The sequence below is a fragment of the Quercus lobata genome, chromosome 11, assembly GCF_001633185.2.
Source record: "Quercus lobata isolate SW786 chromosome 11, ValleyOak3.0 Primary Assembly, whole genome shotgun sequence".
Taxonomy (NCBI): Eukaryota; Viridiplantae; Streptophyta; class Magnoliopsida; order Fagales; family Fagaceae; genus Quercus; species Quercus lobata.
Genome location: NC_044914.1, coordinates 56,941,532 through 56,960,152, shown reverse-complemented (window position 1 = coordinate 56,960,152; position 18,621 = coordinate 56,941,532). Strand labels below are relative to the sequence as shown.

The window sequence follows — 18,621 nt, the reverse complement described above, 5'->3', positions numbered from 1 at the left end:
TTGTTCAAGATGGTTTGTCTCTTATGGGTAATGGTATTGAAGGATTTAAGATAGTGTGATTTATTGGACTGGAGGCAGAAATTTGAAGAAAATACACGTCAATTGCGTGTTCAATACACCAAAGAGTTAGTCTTAGATTGTAAAACTCGTTGGAATTCAACTTACCTAATGCTTTCTACTACATTAATTTATAAAGATGTTTTCTCACGTTTGTCTAAACGTGAAACATCTTATACTTGTTTGCCATATGATTATGATTGAGAGTTAGCCAAAGATATTTGTGGGAGGTTGGAGTTGTTTTATAATGCGACTGAGTTTTTCTCTGGTCGTAAATACCCCACAACTAATATGTATTTTACTTTGGTGTGTGAGTTGAAAATTGCATTGAATGAATGGAGTTTGTCTTCAATTGAAATGATAAGTACGATGGCAGAAAGCATGCTTGCTAAATTTAATTCTTATTGGGCTAATGTTAGTGTTATTATGGTTATTGCTGCTATCTTAGATCCAAGATATAAAATGAAATTATTAGAGTTTTATCATCCTAACATTTATGGTGATAATTATGATTTGGAGAATGAAAAAATTAAGAATCTTTGTTATGATTTGCTTGATGAGTATGGAGATATAGATGAGTCCCTTGTAGATAATAAAGGAAGTTCTCATATTCTTGCAAGTACTTCAAGCCCTGTGGCACAAATGAAGTTTAGGTTGAGTGGGGCAATGTCATCTTTTGATTTGTTTGTGAACAATAATTCAAGTAGTTCAAAGAAACATAGGAGTGGTAGAATGAAATTTGATCATTTCATTGATGAGGGAGTGTTAAAGAGGAGTGAAGATTTTGATATTTTGGGATGGTGGAAAAGTAATGGTCTCAAGTATCTTACTTTACAAAGGATTGCAAGAGATATTTTGGTCATTCCTATCACAATTGTTGCTTCAGAATCTGCCTTTAGCACTAGTGGGAGACTTTTAAGTCCACACCGTAGTAGGCTACATCCTAAGACTATAGGGGCAATGATGTGTGCTCAGAATTAGTTATGAAGTGAAATCAACGGTTAGCAATTGTCTAATTTCTATTTATAAAATCAAAATTGTATTTTTATATTTGCTAGTTACAATTTGATGAAGTTTATTCCATTTTTTAATTCATTGTTGTTGTAGGTTCTTCAACTATGTCTGGAGATTGTACACTTCAATCAATTCTTGATGATGGGGAGCCTAACGAAGAGGATGGGAGTTGTGTCTCAATTGTGGATGATTAGACATTTTGTATTAATTTAGTAGTCTTTTTTAATTTCTTAGACTTGTTGGATTAATTTGTTGGTTTGTAATTATTCTAAGCCTTTTTAGCCTTTTTAATTTGTTGGTTTGTGGAGGATAAGACATTTGTAATTTCTTAGCCTTTTTAATTTCTTAGACTTGTGGGATTTGTTTTGTAACTTTTTAATCTCTTGAACTTGTTGGACTTGTGATACTTAGTTCTTGGACTTGTTGGATTTATTTTATTTTTATATTTAGCTGGTGATTTTAGTTATGATTTATTGATTTATAGATGTATAATTAACAGGTGATTTATTGATTTATGATTAACCTATGATTTGGATTGATTTGGCTGCATATGATTTGGATATAATAGCTGCCATATAACGTGGCCCAAATACCAAAAATCTTAATACAAAAAATGCCAAAAATCTTAATACAAAAATATCTTAATGGGCTTGAATCTAGCAAAAAATCTTAATTGGCTTAAAAAAAAAAAATTTTGGCTGGGCCAGATATGGGCCCAAGCTGCTAAACGAGGCCCGCGGGGTCCAGCGGGGTGGGTCTGGGCCCAAAAAAAAAAAAAAAAAAAAACCTGATTAATAATCGGGTCGGGTCCAGGTCGCGGGTCTTAGCCCGTGGGTCGGGTCCGGGTATACAAAAACCCGGCCCGTTGCCATTCCTATTCCTAAAGGACGGCATGCTACCAGGCGACAAGAAGGCTGCAAGGAAGTTGAAGGTTTAAGCGTCACGCTTCATTTTGATTAAAGACATTCTCTATAAAAGGGGCTTCTCCCGACCATACCTAAGGTGTCTCATCCTCGAAGAGGCAGATTATGTCATGAGAGAAGTCCACGAAGGAGTCTGTAGAAACCACTCTGGATCACAGTCATTGGTACATAAACTAATTCGGGCCGAATATTATTGGCCAACCATGCAAAGGGATGCCCATGCCTATGTCAGAGTGTGCAACAAGTATCAGAGATTCGACAACCTTATAAGGCAACCAACCGAGGAGCTCACTCCAATGACGGCCCCATGGCCGTTTGCTCAGTGGGAGTTAGATATCATGGGCCCGTTCTGAACGGCGGTCAAGCAGTTAAAGTTCCTAGTAGTCGGTATAAACTACTTCACCAAATGGGTAGAAGCAGAAACCCTGGCCACAATCACGGAGAAAAATGTGCGAAACTTTGTATGGAAAAACATCATTTGCAGATACGATATACCAAGGGTATTGGTCTTAGAAAATGGAAAGCATTTCGACAACGACGCATTCAGAGACTTTTGCTCACAACTAGGGATCAAAAACCACTACTCCTCGCCTGCCGACCCGCAGGCCAATGGACAAGTTGAGGTCACAAACCGATTCTTGCTCAAAATCATCAAGACTCGGCTCGAGAGAGCAAAGGGTATATGGTCGGACGAACTACCAAGTGTTTTGTAGGCGTACAGGACAACGACAAGGACACCTACTAGAGAAACCCCATTTCGACTAGCATACCGAAGCAAAGTAGTCATCCCGGCTGAAGTGGGACTTACAAGCTACGGGGTAGACAACCATAATGAAGACAAGAACGATGAAGCTATGTGCCTACAACTTTATTTGGTGGATGAAGTAAGAGCAAAAGTTGAACAGAAATTAGTACGGTATCAGAATCTCATGGCCAAGCACTACAACTCCAAGGTCAGACATAGGGAATTCCAAGTTGGAGGTCTCATCTTAAGGAAGGTGATGGGCTCTATGAAAGAAACCTCCCAGGGAAAGCTATGACCAAACTGGGAAGGACCATACAGAGTTGCATCATGGCATAGGAAAGGAACCTACCACCTGGAAACATTAGACGGGCAGAAGTTGCATCACCTGTGAAACATAGAGCACCTAAAGAAGTACTATCAATAGACTATATTAGCAGTAGACGAACAACGACACTCCTCATTTCAAGTTTATGTCTTTCTAGTTTATTTTTACCACAATACTTTTTAAGCCCAAAGGGTAGGTCTTTTTCTTTAAGGAACAATTTTTCTACATGCATTTATCATAATAAGAGTTTATTCAGATATGACTAACATATTTATCTGTTTCTACACATTTACTCTACATGCTTATAAAGTCTACATGTACACAGATCCACAATCAAGTGGACGGATTCAATATTAAGTCCATGTAAGTGAATGAGTTCATCCCATAAGGATGAGTTAATATTATTTTCCACAAGTGGATGGATTCGTTGTGTAGTCCAGAAGTGGACGGGTTTAGAATCCACAAGTGAACAGATTCATGATTAAGACCATAAGTGGACAAGTTCATTCCACAAAGTGGACGGAGTTAGGTCCACAAAGTGGACGGATTCAACATTATATTAAATTAAAAAGTACAAGTCCAAAAGAGGATGGGTTTATCTGAGAGGATGATAATTAACTGTCCATGAAGTGGACGGATTCAACATTAGGTGGGATGAAAACCATGTCCCTAAGTGGATGGATTCAACAAAAAATTGGATCAAATAAAAGTCCCAAAAGGACAGGTTCATCGAGGATGATCATTAAAAGTCCACAAAGTGGATGGATTCAACAAATCATTGGATCAAATAAAAGTCCCAAGAGGATGGGGTCATCTGGGAGGATGATCATTGAAAGTCCACAAAGTGGACGGATTCAACAAAACATTGGATCAAATAAAAGTCCTAAGAGGACGGGATCATCCGAGAGGATGATCATTAAAAGTCCACAAAGTGGATGGACTCAACAACACGTTGGATCACAAACAAAGTCTAAAAGAGGATGGGTTCATCTTAAAGACAAGTTGTATTCATACATAACCATAAACTAAACGGATTCATAAGAAAGGCATAAAAGTAGACGAATAAAACAAGACAAGTAATGAAATTTAAAGGGAGCAATTTAGATACAAAAGGCAACGGTTAAAGTAAACATTAGCTGTTCTTCAAAATCTTTACATTCAAAAAAAAATAAATAAATAAAAAGCTACTGCTGAATGGGAGCATCATCATCTCTTTCTGCCAAAACTTGATCTTCAAGTTGATGGGTGCTGTCCTCGACGGTTTTGGCTTGGTTTACAACAGTGGTCCCCCCGTCACCATGAGTGTCGTCTACAAAGGCGTCATCAGCAAATAGTTCATCCGTACTCTCAGAATGGACCGGCTGAACTGAGATTTGGGCCTAGGCATCAATGGTAACATAAGAAACATCGAAGTCAGGATAAGAAGCCTTGACTTGATGGAGGGCATTGTCAAAGCCTTCAGCGAAGGAGCCTCCGAGCTTCGAAAGAAGGGGGTCGGAGTCACGGTACTCACGTATCGCTTCCTCCGTCGACTGACAGAGCTGTTTTTTGGCATCACTAATTTCCTTTTCCTTGTCCTCCAAGACTTGTTTCAACAGCTCTGTCTGCTTCTCCAATTCACCCCTAGCTTCCTCTGATAAGGCAAGCTTTTTCGCCTAGACCATCTTCCAAGCCTTTAGCTCATTCGGCTCATCTTTCGTCAGCCTAGCCTTCGCCTTTATATGGTCCAACGCTATCTCATGGTTCAGGCAACGCCCCAACCCCTTCATCATCAACAGGGCCTAAAGATGGAAGGGTTAGTAGCCAGGAAAGTTGAAGAAAAAAGAAAAAGAGAAAGTGGACGGACGTTGTCACCTGAGCAATGCAAAAAAGCCCCGTCTCCCCTATGGCCTTAGTTGCATGGTTGCTTAAATCCTCATAATCATCAGTCGTGATAATGGACAAAAGTTGTTCCAACGCATAGTCAGAGTCCTCACGAAGGAGGATGGGTGGTTTTTCAACAACGGGGATAGAACCCATCATAAGTCCTTTGCCCTTTCTTGGGCCGAGCTGAGTAGCCGTCTTCTTGGCCTCGGCTTGCAAACCCACAACAGGTTCAGGAATAGTCTTGGGTTTCTTGGGAAGATGGCCAGTCTTCCCTAGCAGTTTCCTCTTGGTAGATGGGTTGGCTGAGTCTATCCCCTTAAATGTCTGACCATCCTGCTGTTTCTTTAAAGTAGCTTGCTGCTTAATATGGGCCCTTCACCTGGCAGAGTCCATTTCTGCACAAAGGGGACGGAGGTCAAGAGTTTAAAATATATATATATATATATATATATATGTTAGGTGACGGCTTACACTGGCGAATTTGAAGATCGTAACGACAGGCTGCTGTTGTGGGCTCTGGTTCATCACAGTACTGAAAGAGGGTGTCAAGTGTGACTAATTTAGCCTACGTCCTCTCCTCTAGCTTAGTTTTATTGAGAATCTTCTCCAAAAAACTCCACTGCTCTAGTGAGACTTATGGACGGTCTTGAACTATAACACCAAGAGAAAGAAGATGGTTAAATTAATAGCTAGCAAACAATTAATAGTTTGAATATAGATGGATGCATAGCAGACGGGGGCATTATGCCCCAAGTTGTGTCGACAGGCATATACTCATTATCACCAGGACGACACATCCATTTGTCACCCTCCAAGAAAAAATACCAACTCTTCTAGTTTCTGTTAGAGTCGAGGGTTTCGTATGTAAGCCTCAACAATGGGCTCCTGGGCACAAAGTTGTACATGCCCTTTTATTGAGCAATCTCAGCGGGATGGTAACAATTAGAGAATTCTTCAACCATTAATCTCCATGCTCCATCAAACATGGCCCCATATAAAACCTCCATGCCTAGGAAGACCCTCCAGGCGTTTAGGGAGATCTGGGTGATGGACACGCCTAAGAATTGAAGGAGGCGACGGTGAAGTGAAACTCAAGGGGAATCTGAGCCCTGCCTTCAGCATTTGCTCATAGACCCCGACAGCCTCAACACCCTCAACACCCTCATAGTAACATTTCTCCGACTTGTATGGTAGACCCATGGGTATGTTGACGAGTATCTGGTACTTCGCCTTAAGTGTCTTGAAGTGAGATTCTTTGATTGTGGAAATAAAATCATTAACCGTCCATATGGGTAGCATTATGAACTCCCTAAGTCCATCAGGACCTATGACGGATTGGACTGGGGATTCAGCAAGATCTAGACCATCACTAGAGTCACCATTTGACCCAACTGTCTCCAAATCCTCATCCCTTAAAGGAGAGGTGGCTGACGGATTCCTCTCTTCACTTGAAGTGTCAGGGTCTTTTTGACCAAATAGAAATACTTTATCGTAGCCCGCTTTTTCGCAGACACACAACTAGTTACTTGACGCACTCGACATCTTTGTCACCTACATGTGACGAAAAACCCTAAGACACTGACGAATCTAATGGAAGACGGGAGCACAAAGTTTAAAGAAATTTAACGGAAGGGGAGGAACACTTACCAGTTGAAAGGAGCAGTAAAAATGTGTAGATGACGGATTCGCTATGTGAACGGTATGCTTGTTTGACAGTGCTAACGATAGAGCTCTGGTTGTAAAATTTCTGTGAAAAGTAAAAATGAGGGTCAAAAAGGCAGGTTTATATAGGGAAAACAGCATGGAAGACGAAGGGACGCTTTGTTCAAAGAGATGGACCACTAAATCAACGCCTGTCAGGTTAAGTGTGTTTCTTAGGAGGCAAGCTAATCCGTCATAGTTTTTATTTTACGGATTGAGTTTTTTTTTTTTTTTTTTTTTTTTTTAAGGAATAGTTTGGAATATGCCATAGTTTTGTTTTATGGATTGGGTATATTTTTTATTTATTCATTTTTTAATATCTTTAAGAACCTATAGTGGCATTTGTCAAACACCACTATAGGTCTTTTTTCCTCTAGCCCTTATTAAAAAAAATGAAATAAAAAGTGCCTATAGTGGCGTTTGTCAAACACCACTATAGGTCCTACTCTTACAAGGGCTTATAGTGGCGTTTCCTATAGTGGTGTTTGACAAATGCCACTATAAGTCTTTTTTCCTCTGGCCCTTATTAAAAAAATTGCAATGCAAAGTGCCTACAATGGCGGTTGTCAAATGCCACTATAGGTCATTCTCGTAAAAGGGCCTATAGTGGCGTTTGACAACCGCCACTATAGGTCCTTTTTTAATTTAATTTTTTTTTTAAGACTTATAGTAGCGTTCGTAAGACCAAGACAAACGCCCCTATAGGACTCCCTGAACGCAGATATAGATATGCCTACAGCAACGTTTATAGAAAACGCCATTATAGGGTACCTATAGTGGCGTTTTTTTATAAACGCTACTATAAAAAAAAAGCCACTATAGGCCTAGTTTTTTGTAGTGTACATAAAGTCTTACAAATTTTTTTATTTTGAAATCTTTGCATGATAATTTCATTATCAATGTTATAAGTTACATCCCTTTCAAAATTTTAGTTAGATAAAAAATTTATTGGGATTTTTTTTTTTTTTTTTTTTTTGTAATGACTTAATATATTGTTAAGGGAGCCAAAATTTAAAGTCAAAGTCTGGCTACAAACTTAGTTGTAGCCTAAGACTACAACTCTCACTAAAGAAATTAACATAGCTACATATTTTAAAAATCTAACCATTGAATTGCTTGTTCTTTATGTTCTTAAAATACATGTCAAATTTCATGTTAATCAGATATTATTTACTATTTGATTCATAAACTTAGATTTTTATGTAATTTTAGATTACAAAAACTCAAAATTTAAAGATTTGATTGATGAAATAACTATTGATTTTTTATTCTTTTTGAAATTTTGCAAATATGAAGGATATAAGAAGAAAATGTAATTCAATGGTGATTTGTCACAATTCACATCCAAATATATATATATATATATCTATATATATATATATATATTGAGTGGAGTTGTAGTCTTAGTCTACAATCAAGTTTGTTGCCAAATTTTGTCCAAAAATTAATTACGTTAAACCTAAAAAATTTTAGGGTGGTCACAAATATTTCTTAAGGATAATAAAATCATAAAATTTTTAAACTTTATATATAATAATTAATTTTTTTGCCAGGTGAGGGTGGTCCTATGACCACCCTGAACTCCATGTGGAGCCACCAGTGTCTATATGTTTATTCAATCAATACAATATATACATACAATCCACTACTCATACGTGACAACACATGAAGGAATTGTTGAAAATTTTCAACCAAGATCCACATAGCAAAAAAGCAAAGGAATTAAAACATCCAAAGAAACAAAAGGGGGTGAAAACTAAAAACAATTTACCAAACTCTCAAATATCACTAGTATATACTTATTTTAAAAAATAGTAGGTAGACAAAACACAACTGATGAGAAACTCGCCATGAGAATGAGAGGAAGAAGCCACAAATTCCTACAATGTCAAGAATGGTTGTTTTTGTGTGAGGAAGGTGAACTACACCTCTTCATTTGCAATCACAAACACATATTTGGGTACCACTAACACAATATGTAGTGCATATATGTGAGTGTGTATATATATATATATATATATATATATTTGGTATATGAGAGTATTAATGTATTGGCCTTTAATGGGTCAAACCAATGCATTTGCAACTGAAAAATGTCTAATATTAACATGTGGTGAGCATTATCCATTATTGGGTTCAACAGATGCCAAGCAAAATACACTCCAACTGTTCATGATTTAATTAGATACACATAGATGACAATACTAACTCACAATATAAGAAAATGCTAACAGCAACGGGCACCAACTATTCATGAAGATAATGGGCTTAGTTATGCATCTTGTTTACTTTCAGCTAATCCATGCATCTTCTGAATCCAAAAAAGAAGCCAATGTGTTAAGATCCATAGCTTCATTTGGCTGAAAAGGATTTGTAGGCCTCCAATTCTCAGGCTTCCCTTCATCCATTAAATCTTTAAGCTTGGCATCGCATCCAGAAACTGGCAAATCCAACACAATGTTACGTACATTGATTTCATTGGTTTGGTGGCCATCTGAATTTTGCACATCTGATCTCAAAAGGTAATTTATATCCAAATCTTTCAGGAAGTCAGAGATATTATTCTCCGGTTGAACTGAAGGAAATAGGTTTTCACTATTCCCATAAGGAACTATATTTTCATTGAACATTTGATTATTATTTGGTTGCCATGGGAGGATAACCTTTGTGCACCGCATTGCTTTTGGACGAATCACAGGGTGAGAAACCGGTTTTATTCCTGGATTGGAGTCTGATGTCAACTTTCTTATCCTTCCAATGGATTTTAATATTCTACTACTTTGTCCATGAATCTTGTCATCTTGCACTCTCTTGCTTAAAATGGTGTTCCAGTAATTTTTTATCTCATTGTCAGTTCGTCCCGGTAATCTCCGAGCAATGAGTGACCAACTGCAACACTCATAACACAACGTCTAGTTTGTAAGCACATTAATTTATCACTTTATAGTGTGACATTTAGGAGGAGGGAGGGGAATTTTCCCCAGACCCAAAGGAAAAAAAGACCATATAATCTATGCAAATTTCCTCTAGTTCAACTGATTGACACTTCATGATATTTTTAATGAAAATATTCAGAGTTCTAATATTTCATCTTCCTTTGTAACTATCGAATTTAAAAAAAAAATAAATAAATAAATAAAACCCTCGCATGCAAAATGAGTTTCTTTCACTTGTTTATGATTTGCACAATTGTGGATTTTATAAATTTTTTCTCAAAATTAAATTCACTGTTACTTATGTTGATCTTTTATTTAATACTTGTTATACTTATCACCATATATTATCAAATTTGCAATTAATAGCAATGTGTAAGGTGTTTTTAATATTTCATCATAAAATTATTATAATAAAAAAAAGGTGTTGTTTATCATATTTAAATCAAAGAATAATAATAATAATAATAATAACATTAATCATAATAACAATGTATTTAGTTTTCTTTTTAATCTTAAATATATTTTGGTTTACTCAGAAGAAGTTAATAAAAAAAAAATCTTTATACAATATTATTTAACTTATCATCACATAAAAAGTTGTGGAAAAAATTATATCTCTAATATTAAATAAAATTATTTAATTTATATATATATTTATGAATAATTTACTTAATCTATATTTAAATATAAAAACCATTATTTAAATTTATCACCTCAAATCTCAAATTATATTGAACCGACTCCGGAGGAGAAGAAGTAGATTTCCCATACCTGTTACCAAGAAGCTTGTGTAGTTTGATAATGAGATCTTCTTCGTCCTCAGAAAAGTTGCCTCTCTTAATATCTGGCCTTAAATAATTCAACCAACGAAGCCGGCAACTCTTCCCACATCTCCTCAGCCCTACAAAATAAGAAGTAAGTGTCAGTATGAATAATCGACAAAAGAGAACCACTTTGATAGAAGAGAGAATATATAGTGCAACATATATTGTTAGAAGTTGGAACCAGCTCTTTGAGGCAGGTCTGTCCATTTCCCTTCTCCATGGATTTTAATGTAGTTTTTAAGGATCTTATCTTCCCATGCAGACCATGCTCCTCTGATTACACCTTTCGCACTGCATGGCCTCCTTTCCATTTCTTCTCTCTCACAACACTTTTTTTTCTCTCTCTCTTTTAGGCTTTTGATTCCACTACTCTACAAGTAGTTCCAAACCTTCTTATACAAATGTGCGACATAAAGCATGGCACATCTGAAATTATTATTAATATTATTACATTCATGGCTGAAGCACGTTTTCCACCTTTAGCAACAAATTCAAATTTTGCCTGATATTCTCTTAAAAAAAGACCACCTATAGGGACCACCTATATTTGAGACTATATTGGTCTTTTTTATTTTATTTTATTTTTTATGAATAGACTATATTGATCAATAAATTTTTTATAATTATTTTATGTGATAGATTGTGACTGGTTGCATATTACTTTTATATAAACTCACCACTTTTTCTCTGCCAATTACAATCTATCTAATGGACAATTATTACAAGAATTGTGATTTATTAGGTGTTATTGGAATTTTTGGATCATTTATCACTGTCTAATATTTCTGAAGAACATTTAATCCAAGTACTCCTCTTTTTAATATTGAGTTGTACTCTATAATGATTGTACCCTGTGTTGATCATTAATTATTGTCCAATTTCCCTATAACTCAAGCACTGTCCTTTTAATAGTAAAACAAAAGACACATAATTTAGCATAATTTTATGTAACAATTAGTGGTAGAGTTAGGAATTTATTTTTGAGATGATATATATATATATATATATATATATATATGTAAGGACACGATTCGTATCGAACCACAACAGTGTTGGGTTCGCACGTAAAAAGACCCTAACAATATCATTTGTAGAGCGTGGGTTTGAAAGGTTAGGCCTTAGTCACCAGGCAGTGGGTTTTTCATGGTGTCTACACATGGTTAAGTCATTTTTGCCCTAGGAGTCTTTCTCCTGGAGGCGGGCTGGGAGGCTCTGGTTTTTGGCCATTTTTCCTAGCCCTTTCTCTAGATTACTTACTTTTCCTTTTATGCTAACCTGTGTTCACTGTCCTTCGTCCACGTGTAGGGTCAAACTTTCCAAGACTGATACTTGTCCCATCAACCCATACCCAAAGTCGTTGGGGGTGGTTGTAAAAGCCGAAAAATATGGCTCTGTCAGGTGCAGAGTATTGAATGGCAGTAAGGGCAGCTTTCCCTGGATATTTTAGATTTTCTTTCAAGTTTAATCCTATACCGTTTTTGCCCCTCTTTCCAGTGGGACTTTGGGTCTGCCGAAGACTGAACTATTCTCGTCTGTATCCCAAGGCTATCTTGTGCTTTATATTATTGAGTTTGGACCATAGCCCTCCTCGGCTTGGACTTTTGGACTCCCCACGAGTAAATGGGCCTGGCCCGTTAACTATTGGGCTCCACAATATATATATTTTTGTATGAAATATAAAATAGTAATGTGCAATACTTCATAGCTCAATATATGCTATAAATAAAAATGTATTTAATTAAAATTAAAGAATCATGAAACAAGATTGACAAAATAATTTAAGGATTTTGTTAATGTATGTCTTAAAGGCATATAATAATTAACCATTTTTAGAAAAAAATTTCTTGAAAATTGAAAAAAATATTAACAACTTTTTTAATTTTCGAGAAAATATTTTTAAAAATAAATAATTTAAAGTGTGTCTTTAGAGCACATATTAACCAGATCATTAAATAAATAAATAAATAAATAAAAACAATGAAAAGTAAGGCAACAAAATCAAAACAGTACCTGGAAAGAGTAAAGGACTTAAAAGCAATGGCCATTGGCCAATGGGTATCAGGTATAGACTAATCTGAAATCACTAGAGTTAAAATCATTTGGAGTCAGTCAGCTATAAGGAACAGCTACTGCACTCTGCACATTGAGGGGCCCACGGCAGTGACCTGTGTAAAAAAGAAAGGTGAGGCAAAGTCACAAAAAAGTACGGAAAGAGAAAAAGATTCACCTAGGTGAGACAAAATGTTTTGTTGTATATGTGAAAGATTTGGTGGTGCGGTACATTAATCAAGTTTATGGCTTTTTAATTCTGTTTTTAATGCTGTGTTCCAGTAAGCCCTGAACTTTTTAAATATATATATATTTATTTATTGGGTTGCGTTAACGGGCACCGCACGGTGCCCGTTAAGCACACTTTCTTTTACACAATTTTTGCCTTCTTTTCTAATTTATGTCATTTTTTCACTTTTGTAAATACTATTTCAGATTTTTTTTAACTTTTTCTGACAAATTACTTTTGTCTTTCCTGCACACTGCAAGTGCAATTTGAGATATTTTTTAAAAAAAATTTTAATCTTGAGTTTTTACTGACTAGAATCTGAACGTACGGAAAATTGTTGAAAAACATTATTTTGCCAGTAAACCTCTTTATTTGACAACCATGCAAGCAAGGCTACAAGAACTACTACTTTTTTTTTTTTTTTTTTTTTTAATGGAATACAAGTACTACCATCTTTGTCAAGAGAACTTCTGAATCATGTGATATTTATTACGGATGCTAGTGCAATTTGATTTAAAACCCATGTGATACTATTTTTTTTTTTTTTTTAATTTTACGGAATACAAGCTACTATCTTTATCAAGAGAACATCTGAATCATGTGATATTTATTACAGATGCCAGTGCAATTTGATTTAAAAATTAAAACCCATGTGATCATGTTAATTCCTAGGAAAGTTAGGAATATTGTTTCGGAATCATTCGGTTTGATTATAGAACAGAATATATCGGTATTCAGTTTGATTATAGAACAGAATATTTCGGTATGATCCCATCAAAAAAAATCAGTATGAGTGTACGTTCCAAACCATTTTGAAATTACTGTTGCATATAAACTATATATATAATTGTAATTTTCTTATAATTTTTTAGGTAAGTTTTATACTCCTTTTTAGTAATATATAAAAAATATTACAATATTACAAATATTTATATATTAATATATAATGTTTAAAACAATACTTTTAAAAACTTATGCACAGAAGTACAGATACTTTAGCAGTGCTAATGTGCTATTTAAAGCTTTAAACGGAAAATAAATAAATAATAAAGAAAAACTAAAGACCCACTTTAATTCATGGTTTTGAAATCCGAACCAAAACATATATATTGTCCAACCCGATTAACTAAGAACCGCCCATTAGGATGATTCTTTGAACTCCACACCAGCCCACTCTACACAAAAGTTCCAATCGAACTACCCGGGTTTGAAAACTATGACCGGATCTCATGGTTCAAGCCAAAGTTTTAAAAATAAAAATAGACGACTTAATCAGTTCATCTTCGTTAAAACTGAGTTGTTTTGCCACTTTGTGCCATTTTTTTTTCTTTTTATTTCTCCTTCTCAATCCCAAATTTGAAATTGCAATCCCAAAACACACTAAATTAGTAAATCCACATAAAATAAAATGAAAATCACAAACCTTTTCTACTTCTTCCTGTCGGTGTTTTCATTCTTCCTCCTCTTTTGGGTTTTCCTTCTTCTTTTGTCACCTGTCATTAGTATGCAAAAGCCAAGATTCTTTTTTTCATTTTCAATGAGTTGTTTACCACTATGGCATTGATAGGCACTACCCTTTCCCTATGTGAAAAAGTTGGACATGTGGCTACATCTTCACCTTTCATTTGGTTTCTAATATTTTAAAGATTTTTATATTTGATTAATTCATTTATTGGTATAGTCTACTATTAACATGTGATTCAGTTCTTTCTTAGGCAACATACTACAAACACACCGATTTGTATAATTAATATGTGCCTTCAGATAATTGTTAATAAATCATATTAAAAAAATTTTGACATTATCTTTATGAAAAATATTAAAAGTTGTAAACAAAATTAATTGTTCTATCATTTTTCATTCTTTAACATTTCCTAAATTGATTTATTGCTTCTGTAGTATTGTCAATCTAGTAGTAGGTTTAAAAAAAATATGTAAAATATTGTATAAAAAGTGTACAATATTATATACATTTACATAAAAATCTATAATGTTATAGGCATTTATTTAGTTTATAATATAAATCTTATCTTAAGTTAAACAAAATTTAATGAAAAGAGAATTTAAATATATCTAGTTATCGACCGGAAAAAAAACACGCAAATACGTGAAATTTTACAATTCCCTTCTACAAGTTTTCATATTTTAAAATCCTTACTTGATAATTCATTATGAGTTGCCATTATCTATTGTCAATGTAAGTAAGTGTAACCATTTTATTTTGTTAAGTTTATATAACATTTTTTATTTTTATGCAATTGTGATTATCTATTTATCATTGTTTTTATAAAAATATTTTAAACTAAATGACAAAACCCAACCTACAAGCATTAAATTAATTATTAACTCAAAGAGCTACATCCATTCATACAGATATAAATAATACACTATGTATCTAGTTAACCAATCAAATACTAGAACAATCGCTAACTTTACTTTCTTTCTTTTTTAAATCACTAACTTTATAACAAAATGTTATTATAATATGATAACAATACACGCATGTAACAAACCCTCTATATTTACTAATTATTAAATTATATAAATTAATATCACACACACACAAATTCACACAATTAACATTATAGAAAAAAATAAATAAATAATATACACAATCAGTATCAGACACACACTCACACAAATAATATATAAATTTATAATAAAAAGAGAACTTACAAACACTCACTCTTTACTCTTAGAGTTTGAAATGGTGAATAGTCAGATAGAAAAAAAAAGATTCATTAGAGAGAGATTTGTGATCTATATTATTGGTTGGTTTTGGGATAGGCTAATTTGTATTGTTGTTGGGTTTTGGGCTAGAATGATCTATGTCAGAGTGTACAATATCTAAGTTAGGGTGTGCAAAATTATTTTTAAAGGTAAATTAAAATAATAATAAATTATAAATATATATATTTATTTATTTATCAAGTCAGGGGGTTCATTTGAATCCCCTAAAGAACAAGTAAGGCTGCCTTTGCAATTGATAATATTACATTGATTTTTGAAACACTATAATGAAAATTGTGATATGAAAAATAAATTTGAAAGATGGTTTTAATATTTATTTGATTTATTTTAGTCAAATTTTCTATTTGTACTAATTTAATATATTTATTTATATTTTAAATAATTATTAAATTAACTATGACGTCATTACAGTTCGATCTCAAAGTCCGACCTCGAAAACCTTAAACCTCTTATTTTGACGGTTTGATGAAAGGTTCGGATTTCAAAACCATACTTCAATCCAACCATGAGACAGACCTTTTTTTTTTTTTTTGGGGAGAGAAAAAAGGAAACTGAAAAGATGTTAGTGTGGTATCGAGCAAGGGCTGTTGATGATTTTTTTTAGAGTTTGATTTTTTTTTTTTTTTTTTAAGAGTTTCAACTTATAGTGTCCACTTTTAATGATAGTTTTTTATCATCAGACTAAGACATCAATCAGTTTTTTGTGTAGGGGGAAATTGAATCCTAAATTTCTTATTCAACTATCAAAAAGTCTACCAGTTGAGTTAACCGGAACCCACCCATGAGATAGACTTAAGAGGTTTATTTGATTTTAAAAGAAAATAAAAAAAGAAAAAACCAGCCCCTAGTTTCCTTCACTATAACTCTCCCTCTCCGTTTCCCAATCTCTTTGTTCTCCTCTAGCCTCTACTACCTCTTCTGTCTTCTCCCAAAACAAATCAGATCTACTCCAACCAAAAATAAACATTAAGATTTTAGCAATGGCGGAATTGTCAACAACAAAAGAATGCCAAATCAAGTTCATAGTTTCATTTTGTCAACAAAAAAATTTTCATTTTTTCTCTTTCACCTCCTCTCTCTTTTCCAAAATTTCACTCTCACTCAAAGAACTCTACATTTCATACAAGGAAAAATTTGAATTTCAGTTGAAATTACTCAGAATTAACCAGAATGGTCGAAAATCCCAAAATTGGCCAAAATTTAATCTAATGTGAAACATATGGTATTATCATTCTGGTTTGCATGCCATAAGAGAAATACTAGCTAAAACGGAACGAAATTCATAACATTGATTCCTACCATGACTTGACAACCACCTATATAAAAGAAGGAAAAAAAATTATGGAAGAAAAAGGGAGCTTAACTATGTGTTCACCGACTCTTTGCTCTTTTTTTTCTCTGTCTCTAAAGAAGCTTCTCTGGAGCACCAGAAAAGCTTCTTTTTGGGCTGTAGAACCTGACGTTCCTGGTGGTAAGATTCTTTGTATCTCAAGAAATTTTTGCTTGGAGGTGGTTCGAAGGCTAGCTTTCCTTTTTCTATTCTTCTATTTTCATTTTTTTTTTCTTTTCCCATTTTTCCTGGGGCTGTGGGAGACACAAGAGGTGGGAGGGGGTGTTAGAATATGGAGAACCTTACAAAACATTGGCAAAGCTTGTTTCTGAATGCCAAGGAAGGTGACGAGCTGGGGTTGGATGATGAGCTCCTAACCAAGAAATTTACTATGGCATCAAAATTTTTGACAAAACGAGCACTCAATGTGGAGGCTGTGACAAAAACTATCAGCCCTCTGTGGAGGTCGGTGAAGGGTTTTGAGGTTAGGAAGATCAGTGACCATGTCTTACTGTTTACTTTTGAAAAAAAGGAGGAGGTGGAGAGGATAATGAGCAATTCCCCTTGGAGTTTTGATAAGCACCTGGTGGTGCTACAGTGGTATGACAGGGGAGTTTCCCTCCGGGACCTAGAGTTTAAGAGGATTCCGATTTGGGTCCAAATACACGATGTTCCATTTAAGTTTATGAACAAAACAGTGGCGATGAAACTCTGTGAAGTGGTAGGGGCTGTTTGTCAAAGTAGTGATGAGGGTGAGATGGATGGGGGGAGTTTTCTACGCATGAAGGTAGTTATTGACATTAGCAAGACTCTGTGCAGGGGAAGACTAATATCTCTGTCCAAAGGTGAGCAAAGTTGGGTGTCTTTCAAGTATGAAAGACTTCCCAACATTTGCTACTGGTGTGGTTGTTTGAATCATGTAGACAGTGACTGTGATTTATGGATTGATAGTGAAGGTAAGCTTACTAAGGAGAACCAAGCCTATGGTGCATGGATTACGGCTACACCATTTGTGAAGGGCAGAAGCTCAATCCTCAAAGTTCCAGGTTTCTACGCTGCAAAGAAAGCTCGAAAGAAAAAGGTGGTTGAGGCCGAGAATGTGGTGGTGCCGCCGGTGCTTCAGGTGGATGATCTTCTTCCCACGGTGGTGTAGGAACAAACTAAGGTTGCAGCACATTTTCAGGGTGCTTTTAACAAGGTTTTAGTAGGGTCAGAAGGGGAAGCCATGATCCATGATGGGGCGGTATTGGAAAGCCATGATTCAAGGGAAAGTTTTGAGGAAAGGCTAGCTGAGGTTGATAAGGACCTGACACATTTTGACAAGGAGGGTGGCGTAACTTTAGGGGCTTCCAAAGAAGGAAATTATGATGGGAATAAGGTTGAAAGTCCAGCTAGGGGGGCTGAAGTCTTATACACGGCAGTGGAAAGCACAAAAGCAAAAACAAAATTAGGGTTTGAGATGGTGACTACTCAAACATGTGAGAAGGAGGGGGTCTTGGTAAGTGTTCCTATTACCCAATCTGCTTTATGTGATATTTCTTATATTATGAGCTCTAGGAAAAGTAGTGTTAGGGTGGAAAAGGCAAAAAGGGTGAGGAAAAAAGCCCATGCACGGCTAGCAGAGAATGCTACTCCTAGGGTAGTCATAAAAAACACAAAAAGATTAGCATCTGAGGGGGATTACAGTGAGTTACCTAATAAGAAGAGATTGGTTTCTTGCTTTGGTTAGGATCAAACTATTTTAATGGTGGAGGCTGCGGAGCAGCCCCACCAATAGCAATGAATATTTTATGCTAGAACTGTCGAGGACTTGGGAGCCCTCAGACAGAGCAGGAGCTTGGTGACTTAATTCGGGCTCATTCTCCCTCAAT

The 18,621-nt window shown here is 35.2% G+C and overlaps 1 protein-coding gene across 1 annotated transcript; it reads right to left on the bottom strand.

Moving 5' to 3' along the window:
- Positions 1 to 8,922: 8,922 nt before the first annotated feature.
- Positions 8,923 to 10,702, bottom strand: LOC115967227 (transcription repressor MYB5-like). The gene is made up of 3 exons (XM_031086284.1): positions 10,573 to 10,702; positions 10,339 to 10,468; positions 8,923 to 9,520 (listed from the first exon to the last, which is right to left on the bottom strand). Exons 1-3 carry the CDS (start codon positions 10,700 to 10,702, stop codon positions 8,923 to 8,925), a joined length of 858 nt encoding a protein of 285 aa, XP_030942144.1.
- Positions 10,703 to 18,621: the final 7,919 nt, after the last annotated feature.